Source organism: Carcharodon carcharias, chromosome 11 (genome assembly GCF_017639515.1).
Source record: "Carcharodon carcharias isolate sCarCar2 chromosome 11, sCarCar2.pri, whole genome shotgun sequence".
NCBI lineage: Eukaryota > Metazoa > Chordata > Chondrichthyes > Lamniformes > Lamnidae > Carcharodon > Carcharodon carcharias.
This window is the reverse complement of record NC_054477.1, coordinates 19,037,037-19,064,504: the sequence shown is the minus strand read 5'-3', so window position 1 is coordinate 19,064,504 and position 27,468 is coordinate 19,037,037. Positions and strand designations below refer to the sequence as shown.

Sequence of the window (27,468 nt, the reverse complement as noted above, 5' to 3'; positions counted from 1 at the left end):
TCCAACGAGAGTTTAACCATGTCCATTGTCCACTTTCCTGCACAACTTTTCTCCGATGCAAATTAAGAATCATGAACTTACTATTTCTACCCTGTCTCAGAATGAAAAAAAACAATCAATGTGTTTACTCTTCTGCTCACAAACCCTTGAAATGTTTTATTCTAATGGGACGTCATTATTGTTGTAATGATTATTTGTTTAGTAACAAAATCCACTGAAAGGCTACCAAGATTCAAGTAGAAAATAGATCAAATAACTAACTGGATCCCTCAAGTTACTTTCAACCCAGTTCCCTGAATAAAGGACACCTAGCAACGCGATTGGTGTTTTTAAAAAAGATCATTCTTGGGATGTACTACACTATCAAACCTGCTGTCCTTTAAGATGAGATTTTATTTTGTAGCTTTGTCCATTGTTTAGCAGTGTGTTATTATTTGCACAGCAGTAATCATTCAGCTTTTTGCTGCTTGTGGAATCTTACACTGCAATGCCTACATGAAAATCATTGATGCGCTTCAGAGCAACTCATTGAATGTAAAGCACTCTGAACCGTTTTGATAAAGCAATATACAAAAGTATGTCTTTCTTCTCTTTTTCACTCTTTAACAACTGACCTTGAAATAATGAGTTAGTTCTCCTAAAGATAATGCTGTGTGTTAGTTTGAGCTGTTTTTACTTTGCTAAAATACTTAGAAATCGTAGTTCCTGCAACTCTGGGCATTAATGGCTGAGGATTGTGTGCCTTGTTATCACAGCTGGTTTTATTTACCTTTAGTGTTCTAAAAATGAGAATCTAGGATTTTCTTTCATTACTGTCATTTGGAACTGAGTTAATCTTGATCTAAATCTAATCATACATTTCGTTAAAATAATTTTGTTTTATAAATTCTCTTAGGGCTCAGCTTAGGATCAGTGTGCAAATGCCTTTCGTAAAGGATAATGGAGACTGACAAGATCTGGACTGTCCCAGTTTCATCTTTGCTTTGTGCCATGTTAGATGGTGCAGCTGGAGCAGAATCACAAGAATATCCATTGCTGGTTGCTCTCCACAGTGACCATACTGGACCATAGGGTGTGCATGTGTGTGTTTTGGATGAAGATAATATCAAGCTTATCCATGAGGGCAACTTCATTGCAGTGCGTGTTGAGACCCATTACCTGAACTTGCAAATGAAGAACGGCTGCATGGGTGAGGAACTGAAGGCAGCCAGCTCCTTGTCAGACTGTATCCCATCATAATAAGAGGTGACAGAATCACAGAATTGTAACAGTGCAGAAGGAGGCCTTTCGGCCCATCACGTCTGCACCAGTTCTCCGAGCGAGCAACGCACCTTAGTCCCATTCTCCCGAAGCCAGGGGGGTGGGGGTGGGGGCGGGGGGAGGAAATAATTTAAAAATGGTTTTCCCCTTAACCTTGGCTCAATTAATAGCATTCTAGCCTCAGGTGGAAGATCATGGGTTCAAACGCTAATCCAGAAATGTGATCACAAAACCTGAGGGAGTCTCGATTAAGCTATTGAAGGTACCTTCTTTCAGATGAGTTGTCAAACTGAAGCCCCAAGTTGCTTCTCAAGAGGACACAACAGACTCCATAAAAAAAAAAAAAAAAAAAAAAAAAAAAAAAATAAAAATAAAAAAAAAAAAAAATAAAATAAAAAAAAAAACCCACTAGAGCTATACCTTGAGTGCCCTACCATCCATTCTTAATTAGCACATTCGTTTAGATAATATCACCAACTTTATCTTTAACACCTATGTGTTCTATTGTACTATTGTTGTTGACATCTTTTGATATTCTGCTTCTATCACTGCTTGTTTGTCGCTACAACCACACCAACCCCCTCCACCTCTCTGTCTCTCTATCTCTCCGCCCCCCACACACACACCTTAAACCAGCTTATATTTCAGCTCTTTCCTGGACTCGAACTCAAGTTCTGTCGAAGGGTCATGAGGACTCGAAACGTCAACTCTTTTCTTCTCCGCCGATGCTGCCAGACCTGCTGAGTTTTTCCAGGTAATTCTGTTTTTGTTTTGGATTTCCAGCATCCGCAGTTTTTTTGTTTTTATCCATATAATATTTTGAAGAAGAGTGGTGGCCTGGCAAACATTTATCCCAGAAGCACAGAAATGTTTTGGTGCAGAAGGAGGCCATTTGGCTCACTGTGTCTGCACCCCACTCTCCGAATGAGCAACTCACCTAGTTACATTCTCCTGCCTTCTCTCCGCAAAGCTGCACATTCTTTCTTTTCAAGTAATAGTCTAATTCTCTTCTGAATGCTTTAATTGAACCTGCCTCCACCACACTCTCAGGCAGTGCATTCTAAACCCTAACCACTTGCTGCGTGAAAAAGTTTCTCCTCCTGTCACTTTTGCTTGTTTTACTCATTACTTTAAAGCTGTGCCCTCTTGTTCTCGATCCTTTCACAAATGGGAATAGTTTCTCCCTATCTACTCTGCCCAAACCCCTCAAGATTTTGAATGCCTCTATCAAATCTCCTCTCAGCCTCCCCTTCTCCTAGGAAAACAGCACCAACTTCTCCAGTCTAACTTCATAACCAAAGTTCCTCATCCCAGGAACCATTCTCGTGAATTTCTCCTTCAACCAACGTGATAAAAAGATCACCTGGTCAATATCGCACTGCTGTCTGGGGAGACCTGCAGTGCATGTATTGGCTGCTTCGATTTCTACAACAGTGACGACACTTCAAAAAGTCCTTCATTGGCTGTGAAAGGCTTTGGGGCCTTTTGAAGCCGTGAAATGTGCCACATAATTGCAAACCTCTATTTCTTTATTAAAAATCCAGATTTCCAAATGAGTGAGCTTCCATGTAACAAGAATACATTGATTCGACTGTGACACCAATTTGGCTACAAGGCATTGCAATTCTCATCTCCAGCCGGCCTCAAGTGCGAATTGATCACATGTCCCTGTGGATTTGTGACATCATAATTCTCATATGTTAGTTGACATCACAATCATCTCCCTGTCAGTCACTAAACCTGTGAACCTTCTTTCTTTTCACCATGTTTAATTTTAAACGGCATCCAACTGATATTTACCTGAGAGATGGCCGACCATCCCACACATAAACATTCAAGGAAGCCTGTAGAAAACCACCCAGAACTCTGTCCTTTTATTGGCAAAGCAAAATCAAAGTGTTGACAATTGGCTTTTCGAATGTTCTGAGCTGCTAATTGTACTTGTCTCACATTCGTCCTTGACCCTTTGTTGGAATGTCTTTTCTCTTTAATTACCATAGTGATGGAATGCTCTGACATCAGCTGCTTAGATTTAAACTATAACTACAGCTGGTGTTTTCACAGTCTCACCCTATGGAAGGAGATTTGTGTGAACGTGAATGCTACTGTCATTCAAAAATGCCTGGTTTAATATTGTAACCTATTAGTGGTCCTTTGAATAAATTTTTGTTTAAAGGGGGGGGGTGTGGTCTGTTAAAAAATAACACTTGATCCTGGGTCTTAAAGGGCCTCAAAGTCACATGCAATCTCAATGAGATCTAGACAGGTTTCCATTCTAACAAAGGCTGCAAGTCTGAGCGTTGATGATGTCGCACAGTCAGCCAGAAGCACTGAAGAAATGCCAGGCACTGGTGAGGAGCACTTCATTACAAGTTGAAAGGATTGCGTGATGTGTAAGTGGCTCCTTCTGTTTAGACTTAGTGGTAAAATTCAAATATTTGTTGATTGAAGAATCAGAATACTCTCTGGTTTGCCATCACAAGTGGCATGTGCTATAGGGAGTCATGCAGCCCAGGGAGCTTCCTAGTTTGACCTCTGGCCTCTAATGAGAATAGCCAATTATGAATAGAGCTTTAGGTGGCGTAATGCAACTGGTCTCAGCCTCATAGGTCCAGGAAGGGAAAGGAAGGTGCAGGGGGAAAAACTGTGCAGTTTAGAATCTCCTGATTAGTATTTAGCCACACCACAGCAACTTACATTTATATAGTGATCTTAGCAATATAACATACCCCAATCTGCTTCATGGGAACTTTATTTGACACAGCTTGACTCTGAGCCACATAAGGAGACACTAGAGCAGGTGACTAAAGCTTGGTCAAAGGTAAATTTTAAGGAGCATCTTAGAGGAGAGAGAAGTGGAGAGACGTAGGGAGTGAATTACAGTGCTTGGAGCCTTGGCAGCTGAAGGTCCGGCCACCAAAAGTAGAATGAAAGAGATCAGGGATGCGCAAAGAGGCTAGATCATACAAATCTCAAAGGGTTCAATGGCTGGAGGAAGTTACAGAGATTGGGATAGGCCATGGAGGGGTTTGAACTCAAGGATGAGAATTCAAGGTATTGTAGGACAAGGACCCAATGAAAGTCAGCGAGCAAAGGGGTGATGGATGAACTGGTTCTTGGGGCTACAGTGTGAGCTGCAGAGTTTTGGATACGTTTCAAGCTCCTGGAGGATGAAAGAAGGGAGAATGCTAGGGGAGCAAAAATGGGATCAACCTTAGCCTCAGGTATGATGGTCCCGACAATTAATCAAGTAGGCTGTTAATGCTGACTATTTAGACTTAACATGTAAAGTGTACCTATCTTATCAAATTGATGAATTCCACCTCAGCTCTTGGGTAAGAGAGCGATTTTCTTTAGAATCAGAAAGTCAGATGATGTTGGTGGGCTGTGAGTTTTATGTACCACAGCTTGTCTTTCTTGGTGAATGATTTAGGGCGTACTGATGAAAACAGGGTGGCTAAAAGGTGGGGGATTGGGCATTTAGAAGAATTACTGTAAAGCTCCTGGAGCCCAAAAAACCACAACCTGGCTTATTTCATCACTTCTACAGGGCGTAAAGAAATGGAAGGAAAATTTGGAAGCAGAAGGGAAAAAGAGAACAGAAGACAAAATACTAAAAAGTTCACCAGTAATACAGGCTCTGTAATTGGTGACGTTGTTACCAGAGGGAATTGCAGGAGAGCACCTTTTCTTTGACTTTTAGTGCTGTCATAACATCATTATGAAGACAATTAATTGTTATCTGCATTACTGACAGTATCATGCACATTTTTATTTATGTCATCTGAACTCTGGGATGAGATTAATCATTCCTATATTATATTAAATCTTTCTGTTGTGATAGCTACATTTAATATTTAAATCAATGGAGATTATCTGAATTCTACCTGTGGTAGATGGTAAAATGACTGGGCTCTCCCCGTATCATAATAATGTCCTGGTTTGTTTAGAACCTTTATCAAGATTGTGTTGCAATCTCTCTGAATCAGTACACGGCCTGAGATGGTACTGTGTCATGCATACCAGGGCTGTCTCACATTCAAGCTCAAGTGCATTGACTTAGCTAATCTCACCATCCAAACCCCCACCGTCAACATCCTGTGGGTTACCATTGACCAGAAACTAAACCGCACTAACCAGCTAAATACCTTGGCTTCAAGAGCAGGTCAGAGGCTGGTTATTTTGTGGTGAGTAACTCAGGTCCTGACTCTCCAAAGCCTGTCCACAAACTATACAAGGCAAGAGTGTGATGGAATACTTTACACTTGCCTAGATGAATGCAGCTCCAACAACACGGAATAAACCTGACACCATCCAGGACAAAGCAGCCCGCTTGATCGGCACCCCATCCACTATCTTGAACAGTCATTCCGTCCACCATTGACTCACAGTGGCATTTGTGTGTCCATCTACAAGATGCACTGCAGCATCTCGCCAAGGTCCTAGAAGGACAAGGGCAGCAAATACAAGGGAACACCACCGCCTGGAAGTTCCCCTCCAACTCACTCACCATCCTGACTTGGAAATATATCACCATTCCTTCACTGTCACTGGAACAAAATCCAGGAACTCCCTCCCTAATAGCGCTGTGGGTGTACCTACACCACATGGACTAAAAGTCATAGTAAAGGTGCTCTCCTGCGATTCCCTCTGGTAATAACGTCACCAATTACAGAGCCTGTATTACTGGTGAACCTTTTAGTATTTTGTCTTCTGTTCTCTTTTTTCCTTCTGCTTCTAAATTTTCCCTCCATTTCTTTACACCCTGTAGAAGTGATGAAATTGATTTGGTTTACACTTTATTTAAAGTTCAAGGATGTGACCTACCACCAACTTCTCAAGTGCAATTAGAAATGGGCAATTAATACTGGCCTTGCCAGCGATGCCCACATCCCACGAAATAAGAAACAATCTGAACTGGCCCAGCAGTTAAGGGTAGTATGATTGATTGTAGAACCCAGAGCATAAAGTGAGAAGGAAAATGTTGGGTTCATACTCTTTAGTACTCAATACTTCACAGTACATGTGCATATTGGGGAAGGATGAAACTGATTTCAGCTGTGAACCCTTCCCAGCAACAAGTAGCATGCTGACACTCACTGGCAAGGCTCCATTTGAAGAGTAAGGGGTACAGTAACATGGGGCAGAATTTTCTGCCTGTTGGGCGGGCAAGCCTGACCTAATCTCCGGCGGGCGGGGAGCCGATCCCCGCCGGAGAAGCGGGCCCTGCCGCCATTTTACGGGGGCGGGCCAATTAAGGCTCGCCAAGTCATAACGTCCGGCGGAAGTGCTATGCACTCCCTGTGTGTGTGTGGGGGGATTCCCCAAAAGCGAGCATGTGCACAAAGAGCGCACATCTCCCTGAGGCTAAGTGCAACCTCAGGGAGATTGCTTCCACGCTGAAAAATATTAAAAGTTACAAAAAAAAATCCTTAACATGTCCCCCTCATGTGACAATGTCACATGAGATGGGACATGTTCATAATAACTTTATTGATAGTTTTGAAACACTGCATGAAACCTCGTCCCGCCGCTGGATGAGGTTTCACGTTTTCTCTAGTTACCGCCGGGGCTCCTGGCCGACTCGCTAACCTTAAGGTTGGACGGGCAGGTCCTTTAATTGTTTCAATGATCCTGTCAATGGCCTTCCTGAAAATTTAAATGGGGCGGGATGACATCATCCCGCGTCATTTTACGTGTCAACGAGTGGGCCCCGCCCCCTGCTCGCGGACGGCAAAATTCTGCCCAGAGTGTTTGTGTTACTGCCTAATGTTCTAGAGACATCAATCCAAATCCCACTACAGCAACTGGGGAATTTAAATTTGGTTAATTAAATGAGGCTGGAAATAAAAAGTTGGTATCAGGAATGTTGCCTGTGAAACAACCGGATTGTTGTAACAACCCATCTGGTTCACTAATGTCCTGTCAGAAATCTGTTGTCCTTACTGGGCCCGGACTATATGCGACTCTAGACCTACAGCAATTTGATTACCTCTTCACTGGCCTCGGACAAGACCTTTAGCAAGCCACTCAGCTGTACCAAAGTGCCACAAAAAGGCCAAGTGGTGGAAGCATCTTCATTATGTCCAGGATCACGTGCCGAGGGATGAACTACAAATGGGGGCAGCCACAGCAAATGGGGAAAGGCCACTGACTAAGGCCTATCAGCTAAAATCCACTGAGCGACTGGAAACTGGCTAAAGCCTCTCAGGTCGTAAGGAACCTTGTAAGTATTAGCTGCAATTGTTAATACAGTGAGTAACATACAGTACTAGAAGAAATTGATTCGGTTTACACTTTATTTAATGTCAACTTTGAACGGTCATGTAATGTACTTTTATAAATTTTATGAATAAAGTATATTATTGGAGAAAAAAAAGCACTTTCACTACATGGACTGCAGCGATTCAAGAAGGCTGCTTAACTTTACCTTCACAAGGGCAGTTAAGGATGGGCAATAAACGCCAGTGATGCTCACATCCCATGAATGACTTTTAAAAGATAGTCACTCTTTCAAGAACTGAAGAGAACCACCGTTCTCGTGTTAGAAGGTTTATGAGAACATTGGAAATACAGTAATGATTACTGTCAAATAAAACAATATCTGTTTTGTGCTACCCCCAAAGACAATAAACTCATTCAAGGATTCAATATGATACTGAAGGCACAGAATTAGAGTCAGCAAAGCCCTTGTAGCTTTAAAACTTACAATTCATCATTTCTTTCTCTGTAGATAGCCTAGTGCAGAGGTGTTGTTGACTTAGTTTCTAACAGCCTCCTTACCTTGAAGCAATACCCAGCTTCTGCCGGTTGTCAATTTATTTAATGTCAGAGTTGGAATGAGTGAGGCAGAAAGGGAAAAAAAACACAAGGGAATTCACGAAGAAAATGACAGCAACATCGAGCTGAGTCAAAGAAATCTGAAATAAAAACAAGAAAAAAACCCCCCAGAAAATGCTGGAGATACTCAGCAGGTCAGGCAGCATCTGCCAAGAAAGAAACAGAGTTAAAGTTTCTGGTTGATGACATTGTGTCAGAATTGGAAAAAAATTGGAGACATAGCAGGTCTCAGCAAGCACAGAGGCAGGGAAAATGGGGTGGGCATGGGAGGGCAAAAGGGATGTAGACTGGGAGTGGAGTGGAAGAATTAAAATGATAGGTGTGAGAATGGATGCTATTTTAAAAAATATTTTTAGGGGATATTGTGTTATTTTGTGAAGAATTGTGTGTGTTTGTGTGTGTGTGTGTTTGTGATGTGATTAAGCTGGGGAAAAGTTACTAGGGACAGGTTGTCTGGTTGGTTTAAGACATGAAAGGATAGAGACATCAGGTGTGCATTGGTACTGAAATACTACGGTGGGTTTGAGGTACAAGTAAATAGCTTGGATCTAACATTTGCATTTGTAGATAAGTTGAGACTGTGTTTGAATACCAAAGGGAAGTCAGAAGTGACAAGAAACATTTTTGCATCTTGCAGGAGTTCCATGGGTAAACAGAAAAGGGTATATTATGTTTTATTGACCCGAAACCAGAGATAAAATACAAACATGAGAGATTTTATATTTGGAAGGATTTGAGTTTCAAAGAGGTGGTGAGAACAATGGAACCTGAGATGAACGGGGGGTAAAAGGTATTTTAGATTTACTATGGAGAGTTTAGTGTGTTGGCAGTTTGCTATTGGCTGTGTGAGGAAGATCTCCTGGAAGCAGCTCTAGGCTGGGAGAAGGTGCAGTTTGAATCAACTACACAGGCAAGCCAGAAAAGTCTTGGGCTGCAAAAAGCAACCTTGCTCTGAAGTCTTGGATTTCCACAGCGCAGTCACATGGTAGGCCTTTATTAAAGCTATAGCAGTTTGCCCTGGGTAATATTACTGGAATTTTATAGTTAAACATCTATAAGAGAGTGTTGCCAGTAGGTGTTTACTAGTGGGTCTGACCAAGTAGGAAGTCTTTTTGGGGGATGTTTTGTAAGACTAACTTCAACTGTGTAACTGTAATCTTGTGTGCTTAAGTTTTTTTTCTTCTTGTTAACAAAACTTTTATATTTTAAAATCCCAAAAGTGTTATTGAACTTCTTGCTGATGAGATCAGTACATTTTCTTCTCATTTTCAGAATATAAAAAAATGGCCTGTAAACCAAATTTCTCTCTGGGATCTGGTTTCCTCAGCAATTAACATCTGCTGTGGTCATAACATAGGTAGCTGGAAGCTTAGGGTCATGCTTGCAGATTGAACAGAAATGTCCCCCAAAGCGATCAGCCAATCTGAATTTAGTCTCCCCGGTGTAGAGGAGACTGCATCATGAATAGTGAATACAGTACACTAAGTTAACTGAAGTACTAGTAAATCACTGTTCCACCCGGAAGGCCTGCTTGGGAACCTGGACAGTGAGAAGGGAGGAAGCTAAGAAAACAGGGGCAGGTGTTGCATCTCCAATGCTTGCACTAAAAAAGCCTCAGGGGAGAGGTTGTTGGGGATGATTGAGGAGTGGATATCCCAGAGTGAGCAATCCCTTCAGGATGCTGAAAGGGGCAGGGAAGATGTGTTTGGTGGTGGCATCATGCTGTAGGTGGTGGAAATGACGGAGGATGATCTGTTGAATGTGGAGGCTGGTGGAGTGGAAGGCGAGGAAAAGGGAAACCCTATCGTGGTTCTGGAAGGGAGGGCAAGCAGTGAAGTCGGATGGACATGGTCAAGGGCCCTGTCAACCTTGGTGATGGGGGGGAACTTCTCAGCTGAGGAAAAAGGAAGACGTATCAGAAGCACTGGTATGGAAGATGGCGTTGTCAAAGCAGGAGCGACGGAGATAGAGAAACTAGGAGAATTGAATTGAATCCTTATAAGAAGTTGAGTGGGGTGAAGTGTAGTTAAGCTGTGCAGCTGTGGGAGTCAGTATCAAAGTCAATTTTATTTCTAATGAGGGCATTCTGATGATTAGATCCACAGATTACTTCTGTGCCCATTTCAATTGTATTAAAAGACATCTGTGAGGACAGTACATACTGTAGAGAAATCTTTCTGTGATTAAACATAACCATGTTGTAAGCACGCATTTGTTTCTGTCTGGTCAGAATGCTGAGAAACCCTCTGTATTTAATCTCTGTCTGCCAATTGGTGACAACAGGAGGCTTGTCCTTAATTGTAATATTCCTCCCACAGTTGGCTCAAGTGAGGATTTAGCAACCACTCCCTCCCTACCATGTCACTAGTTTCAACTATTAGTTTACTATTCACAGATAAATTGGATAAATATTTACTCTTTACTCCATATCTTGGTACAGAAAGAGAACTGGATCTGGGCCATCTTTTTCTAAGGCTACCATTACTACTAAATAACATTATGCTTTCAAAGAGCTCAGCTTGACTATTCTTTTGAAATTTTTAATTTATTTTATTCTTTCCTACATTTTTCTACTAATAAAATGTTTACTCATACCAGGTTAATGTACCTTGTGTCATTAAATAATTGCAACAGGTTATGCTTCACTATTCGTCTAGGAACAGGAATAGGCCATTCAGCACCTCAAGACTGTTCTGCCCTTCAATTGGGTCATGGCTGATCTCCATCTTATTCCATTTGCTACCTTGGTTCCCTATTCCTTAATTGCCATACCTAACTAAAATCTATTGATCTCAGTTTCAACTGATCTGGCCTCAATAACTTTCTGCAGGGAGTAGTCTAGGTTTCCATTACCAGTTCCACGTTAACACCTTGTAACTTTAATTGTTGTGGATTCTGTATAACAAAATCTCTCCTACCCACTTTCTCTATCCTCATTCACACTGTGCAGAGTTTTCACCCTATCCTGTTTTCCTACCCACTGTTATCTTTTACAACAAGACTTGGGCTCAACAATGGATCAGAAGCACAAATGCTGGGTACCACACTCGTAAGTCCATCCTTTTTATGACTTTTTCTTTCACCAACAATCCAGGCTTTTTTATTAAGTTCAGTTCCCAATCCTCAGTGGCTGAATTTCCATCTGGTGTCATCGAACTCAAGACAAATCTTCGGCAGATCCAAGGCTTGCAATACACCTACACTTGCATCAAAGCTGTGATCTGCATGTGTGTTCAGTCTGAAACCATGCATAACAGTAGATTTCATGAAGATAGCCCTTTCAATACAACAGGATATCAACAACTTGCATTTAGATAGTGCCTTCAATGTAGAAAAATGTCCGAAGATATTGCACAGAGCCATAATGCTGAGCCAAAGAGGAAGAAACTAGAAGGGTGACCAAACGCTTGGAGGAAGGGTTTGTGGAAGGCTGTAAAGGTGGAGCTGAAGGTGGGGAGGCAGGAAAGTATAGGTGTGGAATTCAGAAATGGGGCCCCAGTGGCTGCCAATGCTGGGGTAAAGCGGATGTGGTGCACAAAGGCCAGAGTTTGAGAATGGTGAGGTTGGGAATAGGTTGTATCACTGACACAAATTATGCAGATAGGTAGTGGTGAACTTACGAAGGAGCTTAAATGTGAGGATGGGAATTTTAATATTTGAGGGCCATTGGTGGGGTGAGGAAATCAATGTAGGTTGCAAAGGACAGGGATAATGGGAAATTGGGACATGGTGCAGGATAAACTGCAGGCTGCAGAGTTTTGGTTGAGCTATCATTTACAGTGGATGGAAGACAGGAGGTCAACAAAGAGACCATTGGGATAGTCAGGTGCAGAGGTGGCAAATGCACAGTGAAGGGTCTCAACAGCAGGATTGAGATAGGCTGGAAGTTAGCGATATTATGAAAAATGTAAAGAAAGATTTGCATTAAAATGCCACCCTTCATAGAATCATAGAAAGTTTATGGCACAGAAAGAGGCCACTTGGCCCATCATGTCTGCACTGGCCAAACAATGAGCCACCCAGCCTAATACACTTTCCAGCATTTGGGATGTAGCCCTGCAGGTTATGGCACTTGAGATTCATATCCAGAAACCTTTCAAATGAGTTGAGCGTCTCTGTCTCTACTACCCTTTCAGGCAGTGAGTTCCAGATCTCCACAACCCTCAGGGTGAAGATATTTTCCCTCATCTCCCCTCTAATCTTTCTACCAATCACTTTAAATCTATGCCCTCTAGTCACTGACCTCTCTGCTAAAGTAAAATGGACTTTCCCATCCACTCAATCCAGGTCCCTCACAATTTTGTACATCTCTATCAAATCTCCACTCAGCCTCCACCGTTCCAGGGAGAACAACCCCAGCCTATCCAATCTTTCCTCAATTTTCTAGTCCTGGCAACAACCTCATAAATCTCCTCCATACCCTCTCTAGTGCAATGACATCCTTTCTGTGATGAGGTGACCAGAACTGCTCACAGTACTCAAGTGGTGGCCTACCTAAAGTTTTGTATAGTTCCAGCATAACGTCCCTGATCTTATAACCTATGCCTCGGCTAATAAATGAAAGGATTCCATAGGCCTTCTTAACCACCTTCTTGGCCTATCCTGCTACCTTCAGGAATCTGTGGACATTAACTCCAAGGTTTCTCGTTTTCTCTATACCTCTCAGTATCCTCCCATTTAGTGTCTATTCCCTTCCCTTGTTTGACCACCCCTAATGCATCACCTCGCACTTCTCTGGGTTGAATTCCATTTCCACTTTTTTGCCCACCTGACCAGTCGCTAACAACCACACGACTAATTCTTGTGTCACCTGCAGACTTCTTGATCATTCCCCCTATATTTATGTCCAAATCATTAATATTTACTAGAAAGCAGGGGACCTAGCACTGAGCGCTGCAGAACCCCACTGGAAACAGCCTTCCAGTCGCAAAAGACACCCATCAACAATGACCTTTTGTTTCCTGTCACTCACCAATTTTGTATCCAACTTGCCACATTCCCCTGGATCCCTTGGACTTTTATTTTTTTTTTAATCAGCCTGCCATGTGGGACTTTGTCAAAAGCCTTGCTGAAATCCATGTAGACCACATCACATCCTCAGGATGTCCTGAAGTGCTTTGTGGAACAGTAGTCACTGTTCTGATGTGGTGGCAGTCAATTTGCAAACAGCAAGTCCCCACAAACAACCAAGTTCCCACAAAGAACAATGTGATAATGACCAGATAATCTTTTTTCCCGCAATTTTGCTTGTGGGTTGGGAGGGCGTGGTGGGGGGTGGGATGGGTTTAAGGTTCTTCAGTACTTGGAATTCTCTTCCACAGCAAGCAGCGGAGGCGGGGTTATTTAATATATTCAAGGCTGAGTTTGACAGGTTTTTGATTAACAAGTGTCAAGGGTTATGGGGGACTGGCAGGAAAGTGGGGTTAATGCCACAATCAGATCAGCCATGATGTTATTGAATGGCGGAGCAGATTTGAGAGGCCGATTGGCCTACTCCTGCTCCTATTTCATATGTTCATATGACCTCCCCAGCTCATCTTTGGAATAGTGAGATTTTTTACATCCATCTGAGAGAGCAGGTGGGGCCTCTGTTTAACGTCTCATCCAACGTGCAGTGTAGCACGACTGCACTGGGAGTGTCAGCCTTTGGGGTTGGTCTCAATTCTACGGCCTTTTGCCTCAGAACTGAGCCATGACTGGTAATCTACCTTCTTCATAATGCAGAAGATACAGTTGAAAGCTCAACTCGAGATCAAATAAGATTAAAGTCTGGCTCAGTATGAGATGTTTGGGGGTAGTTGTAATTTAACCCCAGGAATGGTGGGTTTGTGTATATATTTTATACTCGGCCTGGTTTCACTTTCCGATGATATTAATGGAGATTAAAATTGGGCATGGTATAAAATGCACAGCTAACCTGAACTTGCCAGCTCCCTGCCCAGTGGGCTAGATTGAAATGAGCCCTTTTGCAACAGGAATGCAATAGGTTCTGTATTCGAATGTCTACATTCTGTACCAATCCATGGAATGTGCCTTCCCACATCATGTCTTGTGCAGATGCAGCATATTCAACATGCAGTCACTGGCTGGAACATCAACCTCAACAATTCCTGGCATTTTGCTAATTTTACCGCCATTTCGTGACCACGCTGAATCCTTCTCAAGCCATGAAGCGGGCTGTGGAGGGGGCCGGGAGAGCAAAGACTCTAATAAGACAAACAATCTAAATCCCCTTCACTCATTAACGTCTAGTGTGCTTGATGGCGATAAAGTTTGACTCATTTAGCATAAGAGACCCGACACTATAGAATGTTGCTCCTTTGTATATACGCTGTAAGTTAATGGGACATTTCAAGTAAGTTTGTCTCTGTTTTTTGTGCTGTCAGAAGTTGACATTTTATTTGATTTGACCCAGAAAGAGGCTTGTGGAAAAAATAAAAAAACCCTTCTCCAGCCTGAAACTGGCACACATGATATTTCTGGGAAAACACTATTTCAGGAGGGCAAGTGCCCCTTTAATACCTAGACAAGGAAATCTAAGATAGCTTTTCAGAAGCTCCAGCTTTTGGAAGTTTTAAATGACAAGTGTAAACCAACTGTTGCAGCAGCTACAAGGTTCACGACTCTGCTGGTGCGAATGAAGACAAGTGCCCTCTAGAGTTGGCCACATACTGACCAGTTTAAGCACTTCGCGTGACATTGCACAATGTCAAATTCAGGGAGGGGGAATGGAAAGACAACATTACGCAGTGTGTGAGAGGTACTTTGGACAGGAGCTAAGGTTCTTCCTCCTCCCCCCCCCCCCCCACTAAAAGAAGTGGTTTAATTATTGCAATCGGAGGAGATTGGATGTGTGTGTGTGTGTTTTTAAATATTTAAATTATTTTTACATAGACAGTTGCGCTGGAGTTTACCCCGCCCCGGGAGGCTGATTGGATGATGCAGTGTGAAGTGGTCTGCTCTCTCTCTCTCTCTCTCTCTCTCATTCCCACTGTGTGATTAGGAGCAGAGAGGTGGGAATGTAGAACTGGGTTGGGAACTGGCGTTTTCGTCGTACAGCACACCGCGGCTCCCCGAACCTTACCCGCCCGGCGGGGGAGACGCACGCCCAAGGAGGATAACAGCACTGACTGTTTCTAGCCCCCAAACCAGTCTCGCCTTCTGATCTGGATCAAGCAATTAAGCCCAGGATATATATATATATATATACACACATATATATATCTCCTGTAAATATATCCATTTCTCACCTTTAAAAGAAGTTTCACCCCGAGAACAAATTGTTATGATGTCGGGTGAGTTTCTACATTTTTTGACCTTGAGGTTTGTTGCATTAAAGGCTGTTCCACGTTTGTTGCTTGCAAGTGCCCAGGCCAGGGTTTACTGACCTCTCCACTTCACTCCACTCGCCCGGTTGCCTTTCTCGCCGAGTGACCGCCATACGCCAACCCCCACCCCCCCCCCCCCCCCCCCACCACCACCACCACCACCCCCCCTTAAAATCTCAGCTCGTCCCCGGGAGTAGCCTCGCAGTTTGATTCTCACCCAGTGAGCAACAGGTCATCGGTGTGGGGCTGTACAGGTACCAGGAGGGAGTGAGGACAGATGGAGAGTAAAAGTCCAAACTGCCCCCAGTCCTTTTTTTAGCAAACGGGTGGCCTCATTTTTCAGACCCTGTCAATGACCTGACGGATAGAAAGTCGTCCACTTGTTGTTGACTGTTTTAAACTCTTGTTTTTTTTTTGCCCTATTGGACCAAGCCTTTCGTACAGTGCGGGTGGATGGATGTCCCTAAGTGATAAATCTAGCCAAGGCTTTTCCATAAACATTTACACCAAGATAAAATCAAAATACTGCGGATGCTGGAAATCCGAAACAAAAAGAGGGGAAATACTGGAAAAACTCGGCAGGTCTAACAGCATCTGTGGGGAGAAAACCAAGAGTTAAGGTTTCAAGTCGGTATGACTTTTCAGAGCTAAAGGGAAGTAAACATGCGGTGAAATTTATACTGTTTAAGGCAGGTGAAGCTGAATAGAAGGCCAGCAATAGGTGGGGGCAAAGGAGAGATTGACAAAGATGTCACGAACTAAAGGACAAAGGGGTGTTAATGGTAGTGGTACTGGCTAAAGGAGGTGCTGATGGTGGCAGTAAGATCAGAAAGCACAATGTGATAATAGCTGGACAAGGGCAAACACTCATTATTTCCTTTTGATCTTTCTCTCTCTATCTCCATCCTCTTGCTTTTAGAGGTGCGAATCCTGCAGGATTGGCCTGGAGTCTCCAGGAGTAGAAGATCAATCTCCAGGGCACTGTTGTGTGCAACCCTGGAGAAAAATCATCGGGGCACTAAAAAAAGGATTGTGTTTTCACCATTTTCTTTGAACCACTTCTCTTTCTTTGGCTGACCGTCAAGCATCACCCAACAGTCTTTTTGCTTTCCAATTGGTGTAGGAAGTGTGTCACAAAGATCGGGCATTTTGGCTGAATAATGGCTGGGGGCAACTAAGTAATGAAACCTCCAGGAATGCACCTAATCACAGCTGGAAACCTTACTCACTTCCTCAGTTGTTATTTTGAATTATAGGTTGGCGATAATTCTTATGCATAAATCCTTTGAAGAGAACATACCCTGTTAGTCCTTTTGGGTGCTGTACAGCTTAAAAACAGCAAGCGCCATCACTATCTACATTCCTCGATTGAATCTCTTGCCAGGCTCCCTCAATATTACTAATGTTGCCAATCTTGATTACTGATTTGTTCATCCCAAACATTGATCACTTTTGCAAGTGTCTGTGGGTGTGCTGGATGTTCAGAATGACTGCCCAATGAAGTCAGTCAACTACTTGGGGATATGGGAATAGCTAGAAAGGCTATTATTTATTGCCCACCCCTAATTACTTGAGAAAATGATAGTCAGCATTTTGAATCGCTGTAATCCATGTAGTGTAAACATGCCCACACAGCTGTTAGGAAGGAAGTTCCAGGATTTTGACCCAATGACAATGAAGAACAGGGATATAATTCCAAGTCAGGATGGGGTGTGACGATGCTGCTGAAGGAGCCTTGGTGAGTTGGTGCAGTGAATCTTGTAGAGAGTACACAATGCTGCCGCTGTGTGTCAGTGGTGGATGGAGTGAATGTTTAAGCTGGTGAGTGGGATGCTAATCAAACACTAATTGCTTTGTCCTGGATGGCGCCAAGTTTCTTGAGTGCTGTTTGTCAAGAAGATGTAATAATTCTCATAACATTATTGGAATTTATTGTAAAATAGAGTAAGTGTGTTTGTAATTTAATTGAATTAGAGGCAGCTAGTCTGGGTGCTTTGATCTAAGAAGAGAGGTTAGGTTTGAAATGTTAATTAAATAAACATGGGGACGTTTGGAAACATGGGTGTCAAGGGAATATTTGCATTTTGAAACAGACCAGACTAGATTGGTTTCAGAGGAGGGGTGAAATGTGTCACCTAGCCAGGTGAAGTTTGGAAAACTGTGTGTCTATTTTTCCCAAAGATTACTGGTAAAACTTAGTGCTATGAGAGGGCTTTATTATCAAGGAGGTAAAGTCCAAAGATGTAGTGAAACAATGGGTATTTGCATTCAAAGTTGAAGATGTGTATAAAAAAGGAGCAAGGGCTGTGTGTAAGGGAAGGCATTTTTTCAAGATCTTACAAGTGTGTGAAAAGCCTTCAGCATCTATGCCTCAAACTGCTGTCTTCAAAGGACTGAAGTTAAGAAAATTCACTTGGAAAGTCACTTACTCATGGCATCATGTTTCTTTGCCTGGGTCATTTGCTTTTATCTTTTAAAATCTGTGTCTTACTGTTGCCTTAATGAAAGTGTAACTGGGAGCTATATTGCTCTAGGGGATTTAGAAGTTATCATAGTAGTGATGTGTGGATCTATATAGGTATTTAAAATAATTTCTCTTATTAATAAATGTTTAATCTAGTTTTATAAAAACCTGCAAGACTTGGTGATCTTATTACTACTGAATTCAAGGCATGCATCTTGAAATTTATACACAATTAAAATTAGTTGTGACTGTTGTTTCAAGTTCCCCTCTGGGATTTGAACAGCTCAGCATTTACTATCTGCTGCATCTTAACATAGTTGGGAGCTCTTTGCAGGATATATTTGAAATTCCTTGAATTTTTTCTGGAGTTGGTGAATCTTAAGGTTATAAGTATGAGAAGCACTTTGAATTCAAGAGTTGTGGTGAGGTTTTTTTTTTGAGGCTGCGATATGGCTTTGGCAGTTGCTCAGACTTGTCTGAGAGTTGAAGTTATAACTGGCTGGTTTACAAAAGGTAATTAAAGTTAAGTTACTGGAATTGGCAGATAAATTACAATTGGGCTTACCTGTGGGGGATACGAAAGCAGATATAATTGAAGGTATAGCACAGCATTTAAAGTTGGAAGTGATAACTGACACTAGTGAGTCACATCTGGAGGTAGTGAAACTTCAGTTAGAAATGAAAAAGCTTAAATTTAAACAAGCAAAGGAAGTGAAATAACTTGAGCTGGAGGCAGCAGAAAAAAGGAAAGGGTGTTTCTAAGAGAGCAAGCAGAAAGGCAGGAGAAATAAAGGAAGCTGGAACTCCAATTCCAGGCAAGAGAGAAGGATGAATAAAGACAGTGAAGGAATACCGACTTAAAAGGCTGGAAGTTAAAAAAGAGACCTCAGATTCGAGGAAAGTTCTGATGATGAAAAAACATTTTAACTTAAAACCCGTTGGGGATACGTTTAAATTTGTACACGCTCTTCCAAAGTTTGGGGAAAAAGATGTTGAAGCGTTCTTTATTTCATTTGAGAAGATAGCTAAACAAATGAAATGGCCAAAGGAAAACTGTACATTGTTGTGACAATCCACGTTGATGGGTAGAGCACAAGGTTTATGCTTCGTTGTCAGAAGAAATGTCGGTGAATTATGATGGAGTAAAAAAGGCTATTTTGAGTGCACATGAGTTGGTTCCTGAGGCATACAGGCAGAAATGTAGGAAGATGAGAAAACTGCCTGAGCAAACTTATATTGAGTTTGTGAGAGTAAAACAAAGTAATTTTGACAGCTGGATGCGGGCATTAAAAATAGATACAACATATTTAGCTCTTGGGGAAGTAATTCTTTTGGAAGAATTTAAGGATTTAATTCCTTCTGTAGTGAGAACTCGAGGAGGAACAGAGGGTTCAAACTGTAAGACAAGCAGCAGAGATAGCTGATGATTGAGTTAGTCCATAGAGCTAAACCTTTTTTGTGACACCCTTTCAAATTGGAAAAGGACAGAAAGTGGGAAGGAGAAAGGAAGGTGGGTAGTAAGGGAAGAGAAGGAGTAGGTGGAAATTCCCAGAAAGATTTTCTCAGAATAAAAAGGAAGATACTGACAGTAGGGGTGGTTCGAAAATTGAGGTGTTTTCTTTGTAATAAAGTTATGGAGATGCTCAATATATTCCATTGTGGAAGGTAAATTTAAAGAGTAAGTGGAAAACAGGCAAAGTGACTGTTGGAGTGGTGGAAAAGTTGCCCATTGCTGGGGTTCAATTTATTTTGGGTAGTGATGTAGCTGGATCACAAATGTGGGTGATGCCTGTGGTAGTTGAGCAGCCTGCGGAGGTGTCTTCAACAGAATTGTTGTAGAGAGAACATCCTGGATTGTTTACAGATTGAGATAACAAGATCACAGGCTCAAGGCTGAAACAAGAAAAACAAGAAGGACAGGCAGGAAGGAAAGTATTGAAATCCAATTAGCTGACACTGTTTGATAATATTCTTCAGAAAGAAAGACTAAAGGACAATTCAGCTCAAGGAGTTAGTGGAGTTACAGCAAGAAGATTTGCAAATACAGCATTTATATCAGACAACCTATTCAGAAACAGAGGCAATATGTATTCCAGAATGTTATTACCTTAAGGGTAATATTTTAATGAGAAAATGGAGGCCGTATCATGTTTCAGCAAATGAAAGCTGGGGGCAGGTACCTCAGATTTTTATCTGATTTGGGTATGGAAATGAGATTCTGAGGATAGCTCATGAAACTCCAATGGGGGGGGAGGGACATTTAGGAAGGTGAAGATACAGAAGCATTTTTATTGGCCTGGATTGCATAGGGATGAATTCAAATTCTGTAGAACACGTTACACATGTCAGGCGATAGGGGAACCACAAGCAGTGATTAAGCTGGCACCTTTAATTCTAATTCCAGCATTTGAAGAGCCTTTTACTAGTGTCATGACTGATTGTGTAGGACCCCTCCCTAAGACTAAAAGGGGAAATTAGTAATTACTGACAATAATGGATGCGTCTATCAGGTTTCCTGAAGCAGTACTTTTGAGAAACAGTACAACAAGAAGATTGTGGAAGAATTAATTAAATTTTTAACATGATATGGTTTACCTCTGGAAATACAATCAGATCAGGGTTAAAATTTTATGTCACAGCTGTTTAAGAACATAATAAACAGTTTGGGAATAAAACAGCTGAAATCAACAGCTTGTCCTGAGTTACAAGGGGCTTTAGAAAGATGGCATCAAACTCTTAAAAACTATGATGAGAGTGTATAGTCAGGATTAGGATAAGGGAATTCCATTCTTCTTGTTTGCTATTAGCGATGCTTCTAATGCATCGACTGGTTTTAGTCCTTTTGAACTAGTCTACGTCATGAGGTAAGGGGACCATGAAAGTGATTTATGAGAAATTGATGGGTCAAAATTCAGAAACTACTCTCCTGGATTACATATCAAACTTCAGAGAGAGATTAGACAGAGCATGTGAGTTGACCAGGGAACATTTAAAGATATCACATCAAGTGATGAAAGTGAAAGTGGACATGAAAGCTTTAGTTTAGAATCTTGTTGCTGGAGAGAAAGTGCTAGTTATGTTACTAATGATGGGTGACTCATTAAAGGCAAGGTTTAGTGGGCCTTACAGGATTGAAAAGAAATGGAGTGAAGTAAATTATTTAATAATCTAGGTAGAAGAAAGAAGCAGAAGGTGTGTCATGTAAATATGCTTAAAAAGTACTTTGACGGGGAAGACAACCAAAAGGAGGTGTGAGTGGTGGTAAATAATGAGAAAGAGGTAGAAATGCAAGATTCTGAGATTGATTTTCCTCTAATCAAATTTGATAGAGGGGATACTTGGAAAATTTAAATGTAATATTGAGTTACCTTCCAGACGAGTGCTGCTGATTTGGAAAAGCTATTTGTGGAAATAAGTTGGGCAGGACAGCTTTAGCTATACATGACGTGTCTGTGGAAGTTGCATCTTTGGTACGGCAACATCCTTACAGATTAAAAACAAAAAACTGCAGATGCTGGAAATCCAAAACAAAAATAGAATTACCTGGAAAAACTCAGCAGGTCTAGCAGCATTGGTGGAGAAGAAAAGAGTTGACGTTTTGAGTCCTCATGACCCTTCAGCATGTGTGTGTGTGTGTGTGTGTGTGTGTGTGTGTGTGTGTGTGTGTGTGTGTGTGTGTGTGTGTGTGTGTGTGTAGGGGGGTGGTGTGGTTGTAGGGACAAACAAGCAGTGATAGAAGCAGATTAAACCTGGCAAAGTTATCAAGAGCAGAAAGAAATTGACTCCATGTTTCAAAATGATATCATTTGAGTCTAGTTGCAGTAACTGGAGTTTGCCTTTTGTGCTTGTACTGAAACTGGATGGAACACACTGTCGAAAGGTGAATGTGATGACAAAAGTGGATTCATAGTTGGAGAACTGTATTGAGGAGGTGGGACAATCAAAATTTATCTAAGATTGACTTGTTAAAAGGATATTGGCAAGTACTGTTAGCGGGGAGAACAGAGGAGATATCAGCTTTGTGATGCCGAATGGGCTATATCACTTTAAAGTCATGCCATTTGGAATGAAGAATGCACCTGTGACATTTCAAAGACTAACAAAGAAAGTAATTCCAGGTCTAAGCAATTGTGCTGTTTATATTGATGACTTAATTGTTTTCAGTCAGACGTGGGATGAGCATTTACAGCATCTGGAAGAATTATTTACTCGATTACAAGAAGCTAATTTGGCGATGAAATTGGCCATACCATTGGAGGTGGTAAGGTGGCTCCGAGAGATGTGAAATCAAAGCTATAGTGGATTTCCCAATGCCTACAACAAAACAAGAAATTTTGAGATTTCTGGGCCTGAGTGGCTTTTATCGGAAATTTGTACTAAATTTGAGCAGTGTGGTCGCTCCACTGACTGAACTATTAAAAAAGAACAAGACATTTCAATGGATGCCGGAGTGTCAGAAGTCATTTGATAATTTCAAAACTGTATTAACTATGAAACCAGTTTTGGCAGGGCCCAATTAGGCCAAGCAATTTAAGGTGGCAGTTGATGCAAGTGATATAGGCATTGGGGCCCGTACTGTTACAGGAAGACAATACTGGAGTTGAAAAACCAATGGGGTATTTTTCACAAGTTGAATGTACAACAGAGAAGATATTCAATGATTGAAAAGGAGATTTTGGGTTTGGTGTTAGCATTGCAGTATTTTGAAATTTACATGGCAAACAATTCGTCCGAAACAATTGTTTATACAGACCACAATCCTTTAAAGTTTCTGGGCAAATTTTGAGAGAAAAGCACAAGGCTATTCAGATGAAGTTTATTACTACAACCATTTAATCTTACTTAGTCTAATTTAATTTATAAATGTCGCATGATGAGAAAATCTGATTGTAGATGCTTTATCAAGAGTTTGAAGCTTAAAGGGTAAATTGAACATTTAAAAACCTGGACTCTGAACTGGAATGATTTCTGTTGATGTGAAGGATTTGTGTATTATGTTAATGCGTTCATCTGGTAATGTAATAATGTAAGTATATAGATAAATGTGGGAGATAATATAAGATGGGTTAATAAAAATGAAGCTGTCTTTTTAAATGATGATGGTTCATTTTTCAATATGGAGGGTGATGCCAAGAAGATATAATATTATGAGAATTATTATTGGAATTTTTTTGTAAAGTAGAGCAATAGTGGAATGTGTCTGTATGAGAGATTTAATTGAATTAGAGGCAGCCAGTCTGGCTGCTTTGATCTAAGAAGAGAGCTTAGGTTTGAAATGTTAATTAGATAAACATGGGTGTCAAGGGAACATTTGCATTTTGAAATAAACCAGACTAGATTGTTTTTAAAGGAGGGGTGAAATGTGTCACCTAGCCAGGTGAGGTTTAAAAACAGCATGTTTATTTTTCCAAAAGATTACTGGTAAAACTTGGTGCTATGAGAGGGTTTTCTTATCAGGGAGAGGAGATAAAGTCCAAAGACATAGTGAAACAATGGGTATTGCATTCAAAGAGGAAGATGTGTAGAAAGAAGGAGCAAGGACTGTGTAAAAAGGAAGGCTTTTTTAAGATCTTACAAGTGTGAAAAGGCCTTCAGCATCTATGTCTCAAGCTGCTGTCTTCAAAGGACTGAAGTTAAGAAAATTCACTTGGAAAGTCATGTTTCTTCATCTGGGTCTTTTAAAATCTGTGTCTTACTGTTGCCTCAACGAAAGTGTAATTGGGAGTTAGATTGATTTAGGGGATTTAGAAGTTATCATAGTAGTGATGTGTAGATCTATGTAGGTATTTAAAATCATTTCTCTTAAATGTTTAATCTAGTTTTAAAAAAACCTGTTGTAAGACTTGGTGATCTTACTACTGAATTGAAGGCATGCATCTCGAAATTTATACAAATTGAATATTAGTTGTGACATTTGTTTCAAGTTCCGCTCTGGGATTTGAACAGCTCTACATTTACCATCTGCTGTGTCATTATATGTTGGAGCTGCACTCATCCAGGCAAGTGGAGAGTATTGGATCACTCTGCTGTAGATGGTGGACAGGTTTTAGAGAATCAAGAAGTTAGTCGCTTATTGCAGAGTACCCAACCTCTGACCTGCTCTTTTAGCCTCAGTATTTACATGGTGAGTCCACCATGTTTCCAGTTAAGGGTGACTTCCCCTACTCCCTGCTAGGGTATTGATGGTGGGACTTTGACAATCATAAAATGGTAATGTTGTTGCATGTAAAAGGGAGGTGGTTAGGTGCTGGAATCAATGGTCATTGCCTGACACTTGTGTGGTGTGAATATTACTTGTCACTCCTTGGCCCAAACAGGGGTGCTCTCCGTTTCTTATTGCATGTGGGTATGGACTGCCTCATTATCTGAGGGGTGGTAAATGGAACTGAACACTGTGCAATCATCAGTAAACATTCCCACTTTTGACCTTCTGATGGTGGGAAGGTCATAGATGAAGCGGTTGGGTCTAGGCCAAGAAGCTTGACACTAGGACAAAGCTGACTTGATTGGCACCCGCCCACAAACAGTCACTGCCTCCCCCACTGATGCACAGTGGCAGCAGTGTGATGCATTGCAGAAACTCACCAGTCTCCTTAGACAGCACCTTCCAAATCCACAACCACAAACATCTAGAAGGATAAGGGCAGCTGATAGATGGGAACACTACCATGTGGAACTTCCCCTCCAATCCACTCAACATCCTGAATTGGAAATATATCGCCGTTCCTTCACTGTTGGGTCAAACTAGAACTCCCTTCAGCACAGTGGGTGTACCTACACCACATGCACTTCAGCAGTTCAAGAAGGCAGCTCACCAACACCTCTTCAAGGGCAGTTAGAGATGGGCAATAAATGCTGGCCCAGCCAGTGATGCCCAGATCCCATGAATGAATTTTTAAAAAAAAAAGACACTACCATAAGGAACTATTGCAGCGCTGTCCTAGGACTGAGGTGATTGACCTCTAACAACCAGAATAATCTTCCTTTTCGTGCTAGTTATGTTTCCAATTAGTGGAGAGTTTTTCCCTTGATTCCCAACGACTTCAGTTTTGCTAGGACTCCTTGATGTCATACTTGGTAAGGTGCTGCCTTGATGTGGAGGACCATCACTCTCACATCACCACCCGAATTCAGTTCTCTATATGCTTGGACCAAGGCTGTAACAGGGTCTGGAGTTAACTGGCCCTGGACTGACCACTGACCATTGGTGAGTAGGTTACTCATGATTAAGTGCCCTTTGATAGGATTGTTGACAGCACCTTCCACCACCTGCTGATGATGGGGTGGGTTGGATTTGTTCCTGCTTTTTGTGGACAGGTTTTGCCTGGGCGGTTTTCCACATTGGGTGAATGGCAGCGTTGTAGCTGTGTTGGAGCAGGTTGGCTAGAAACATAGCTGGTTCTGATGCACAAATCTGCAGTACTGCAGCTGTGTATCTACAGCCTTTACTGTGCCAGTATGCTCAGCCATTTCCTGATGTCACGTGGAGTGAATCTGACTGAAGACTGGTTTCTGTGATGGTGGGGAGCTCGCGCAGACTGAGATGGATCATCTGCTCAGCACTTCTGGCTGAAGATGGTTGCAAACACTTCAAACTTATCTTTTGCACTGAAGTGCAAGATCATGCTATTCTTGAGGATTTGCAATGTTTATGGATTTGCCCCCTCCAGTGAGTTGTTTAATTGTCCATCACCATTTACAATTGGATGTGGGAGGACTACAGAGCTTGGATCTGATCCATTGATTGTGGGATCACCTTGCTCGCTGTTGATGGTATGCTGCAATCCATTGTTTATAATTGCACGTAGTCCTGTGTTGTAGCTTCACCATGTTATTATGCTGTCATGGACAGGAGTGGGGGTGGGGGTGTTAATTTAAATGGCACTAATTTCTCCTTGCTACAGCCATCTGAAACAAAGGTGATTTGCTTTGTTTCCCTCTTATAAGCAATTTTGGAAAAGTATTTTCCAAACCCCTCGGATTTTTGTGTGATCCAATTTTTTTTATTACTAACCCCACAGCAAACTGGAGATAGAATGAACTTAAATGGTTAGTTTATTTGCATACACTCAATGCAGGAGGAGGATCGTCCCCACACTCACAGTAAAGAGAGGGATAGAGAAAAGTACCAGGATACCCAGCATCTTATATCGCTGAGTTCTGCAAACTCCCTCCATTTAAATCATTGTACTGCATCTCTATTCTTCCTGCCAAAATGGACAAATTCACATTTTCCAACGTTATATTCCATCTGCCAAGCTTTTGCCTGCTCACTTAACCTATCTATATTCTTTTGTAGACTCATGTCCTCCTCACAACTTACTTTCCTACTTATCTTTGTGTCATCAGCAAATTTAGCCATCATACATTCGGTCCTGTCATTCAAGTCATTAATATAGTTTGTAAATAATTGATAACTCTTTGGCACTCCACTAGTTTCATCTTGCTAACCCAAAAAGGACCCATTTATCCCTACCCTTAGCTTCCTGTTAGCTAACTAATCCTTTATCAGTGATCATATGTTACTCCATACACCATGAGCTCTTATTTTGTGTGGTAACCTTTGATATGGTGCAGTATGAAATACCTAACTTTAAGGGGTAGAAATTTGTCTTGGACGCAGTACAAGATGGGTGATATTGGATTGGTGGTCTATTATACACAGCACCGGATGTTCAGTTCCATTGCAATCAATGAAATGAAATATCAGGTGCTCTGTATAATGGGGGCTGTTCTGACACTAGACACATTGCATCACAACCTGTGACAGATTTCTGTTCATAAGGATCTTTGTAGCATAGGGACGGTAGTAGGTCATTTTTGGCCCCTCAAGCATGCTTCCCCCATTCAATAAGATTATGGCTGCCCTAATCTTGGCCTTGACTCCACTTGTCTGCCTGTTCCCGTAACCCTCGAATCACCTATAGTTCAAGAATCTGCCTGTCTTAGCCTTGAATATATTCAATGACTCCGCTTCATCACCTCTGGGATAGAGAATTCCAGAGATTTGCGGCCCTCTTGGGAGAAGAAATTTCTTCTCATCTCCATGTATACTGGGCGATCCCTTATTCTGATAATTTGCCCTTCAGTTCTAGATTCCCCCACAAGGGGAAACAACCTCTCAGCACCTAATCTGTCAAGACCTCTCTGAATGTTACTAAATCACACTTCATTTGGGACTAGCAGAGACCATCAGGCGTCCGTTTCAGGATCTGTTTTGTTTTCTATCTTCATAAATGATCTGGATCTAGGAGCCACTGTCATATTAGTTTAAATTTACAGATGATGCAAAGTTATTGAAGGTGCTGGACCCCAAACTGACCAATATGAGCTACAGGATGATTTGGATATGTTTGGGAATTGGGCATCTAGGTGGCAGATGAAATTCAATGTTGGCAAACTGAAAGGACTTCATCTGGGGATAGAATCATCCACCGTGCGACTGTTACTTAAGAGGAAAGGAAATAGTGTTCATGGAAAATGAATGTAATTTACAAATTGATGTTATCTCAGCAGTTTTGCTGGTGAGTAAAGCAAATCAGACGTTGGAATGTATTAAAAGATCAGTACTGAGCT

At 41.6% G+C, this 27,468-nt stretch overlaps 1 protein-coding gene across 4 annotated transcripts in view; it reads left to right on the top strand.

The window, feature by feature from the left end:
• Positions 1–15,097: 15,097 nt before the first annotated feature.
• Positions 15,098–27,468, top strand: part of gyg2 (glycogenin 2) — a 123,182-nt gene continuing 110,811 nt past the window's right edge. For all 4 annotated transcript variants that reach the window (XM_041199356.1, XM_041199355.1, XM_041199354.1 and 1 more), the window contains exon 1: positions 15,098–15,395. Coding sequence is in view for 3 of the 4 variants with exons in the window: in XM_041199355.1 (XP_041055289.1) it covers positions 15,386–15,395 (10 nt within the window). In the remaining variant the exon portion in view is untranslated. The remainder of the gene's footprint in view (positions 15,396–27,468) is intronic.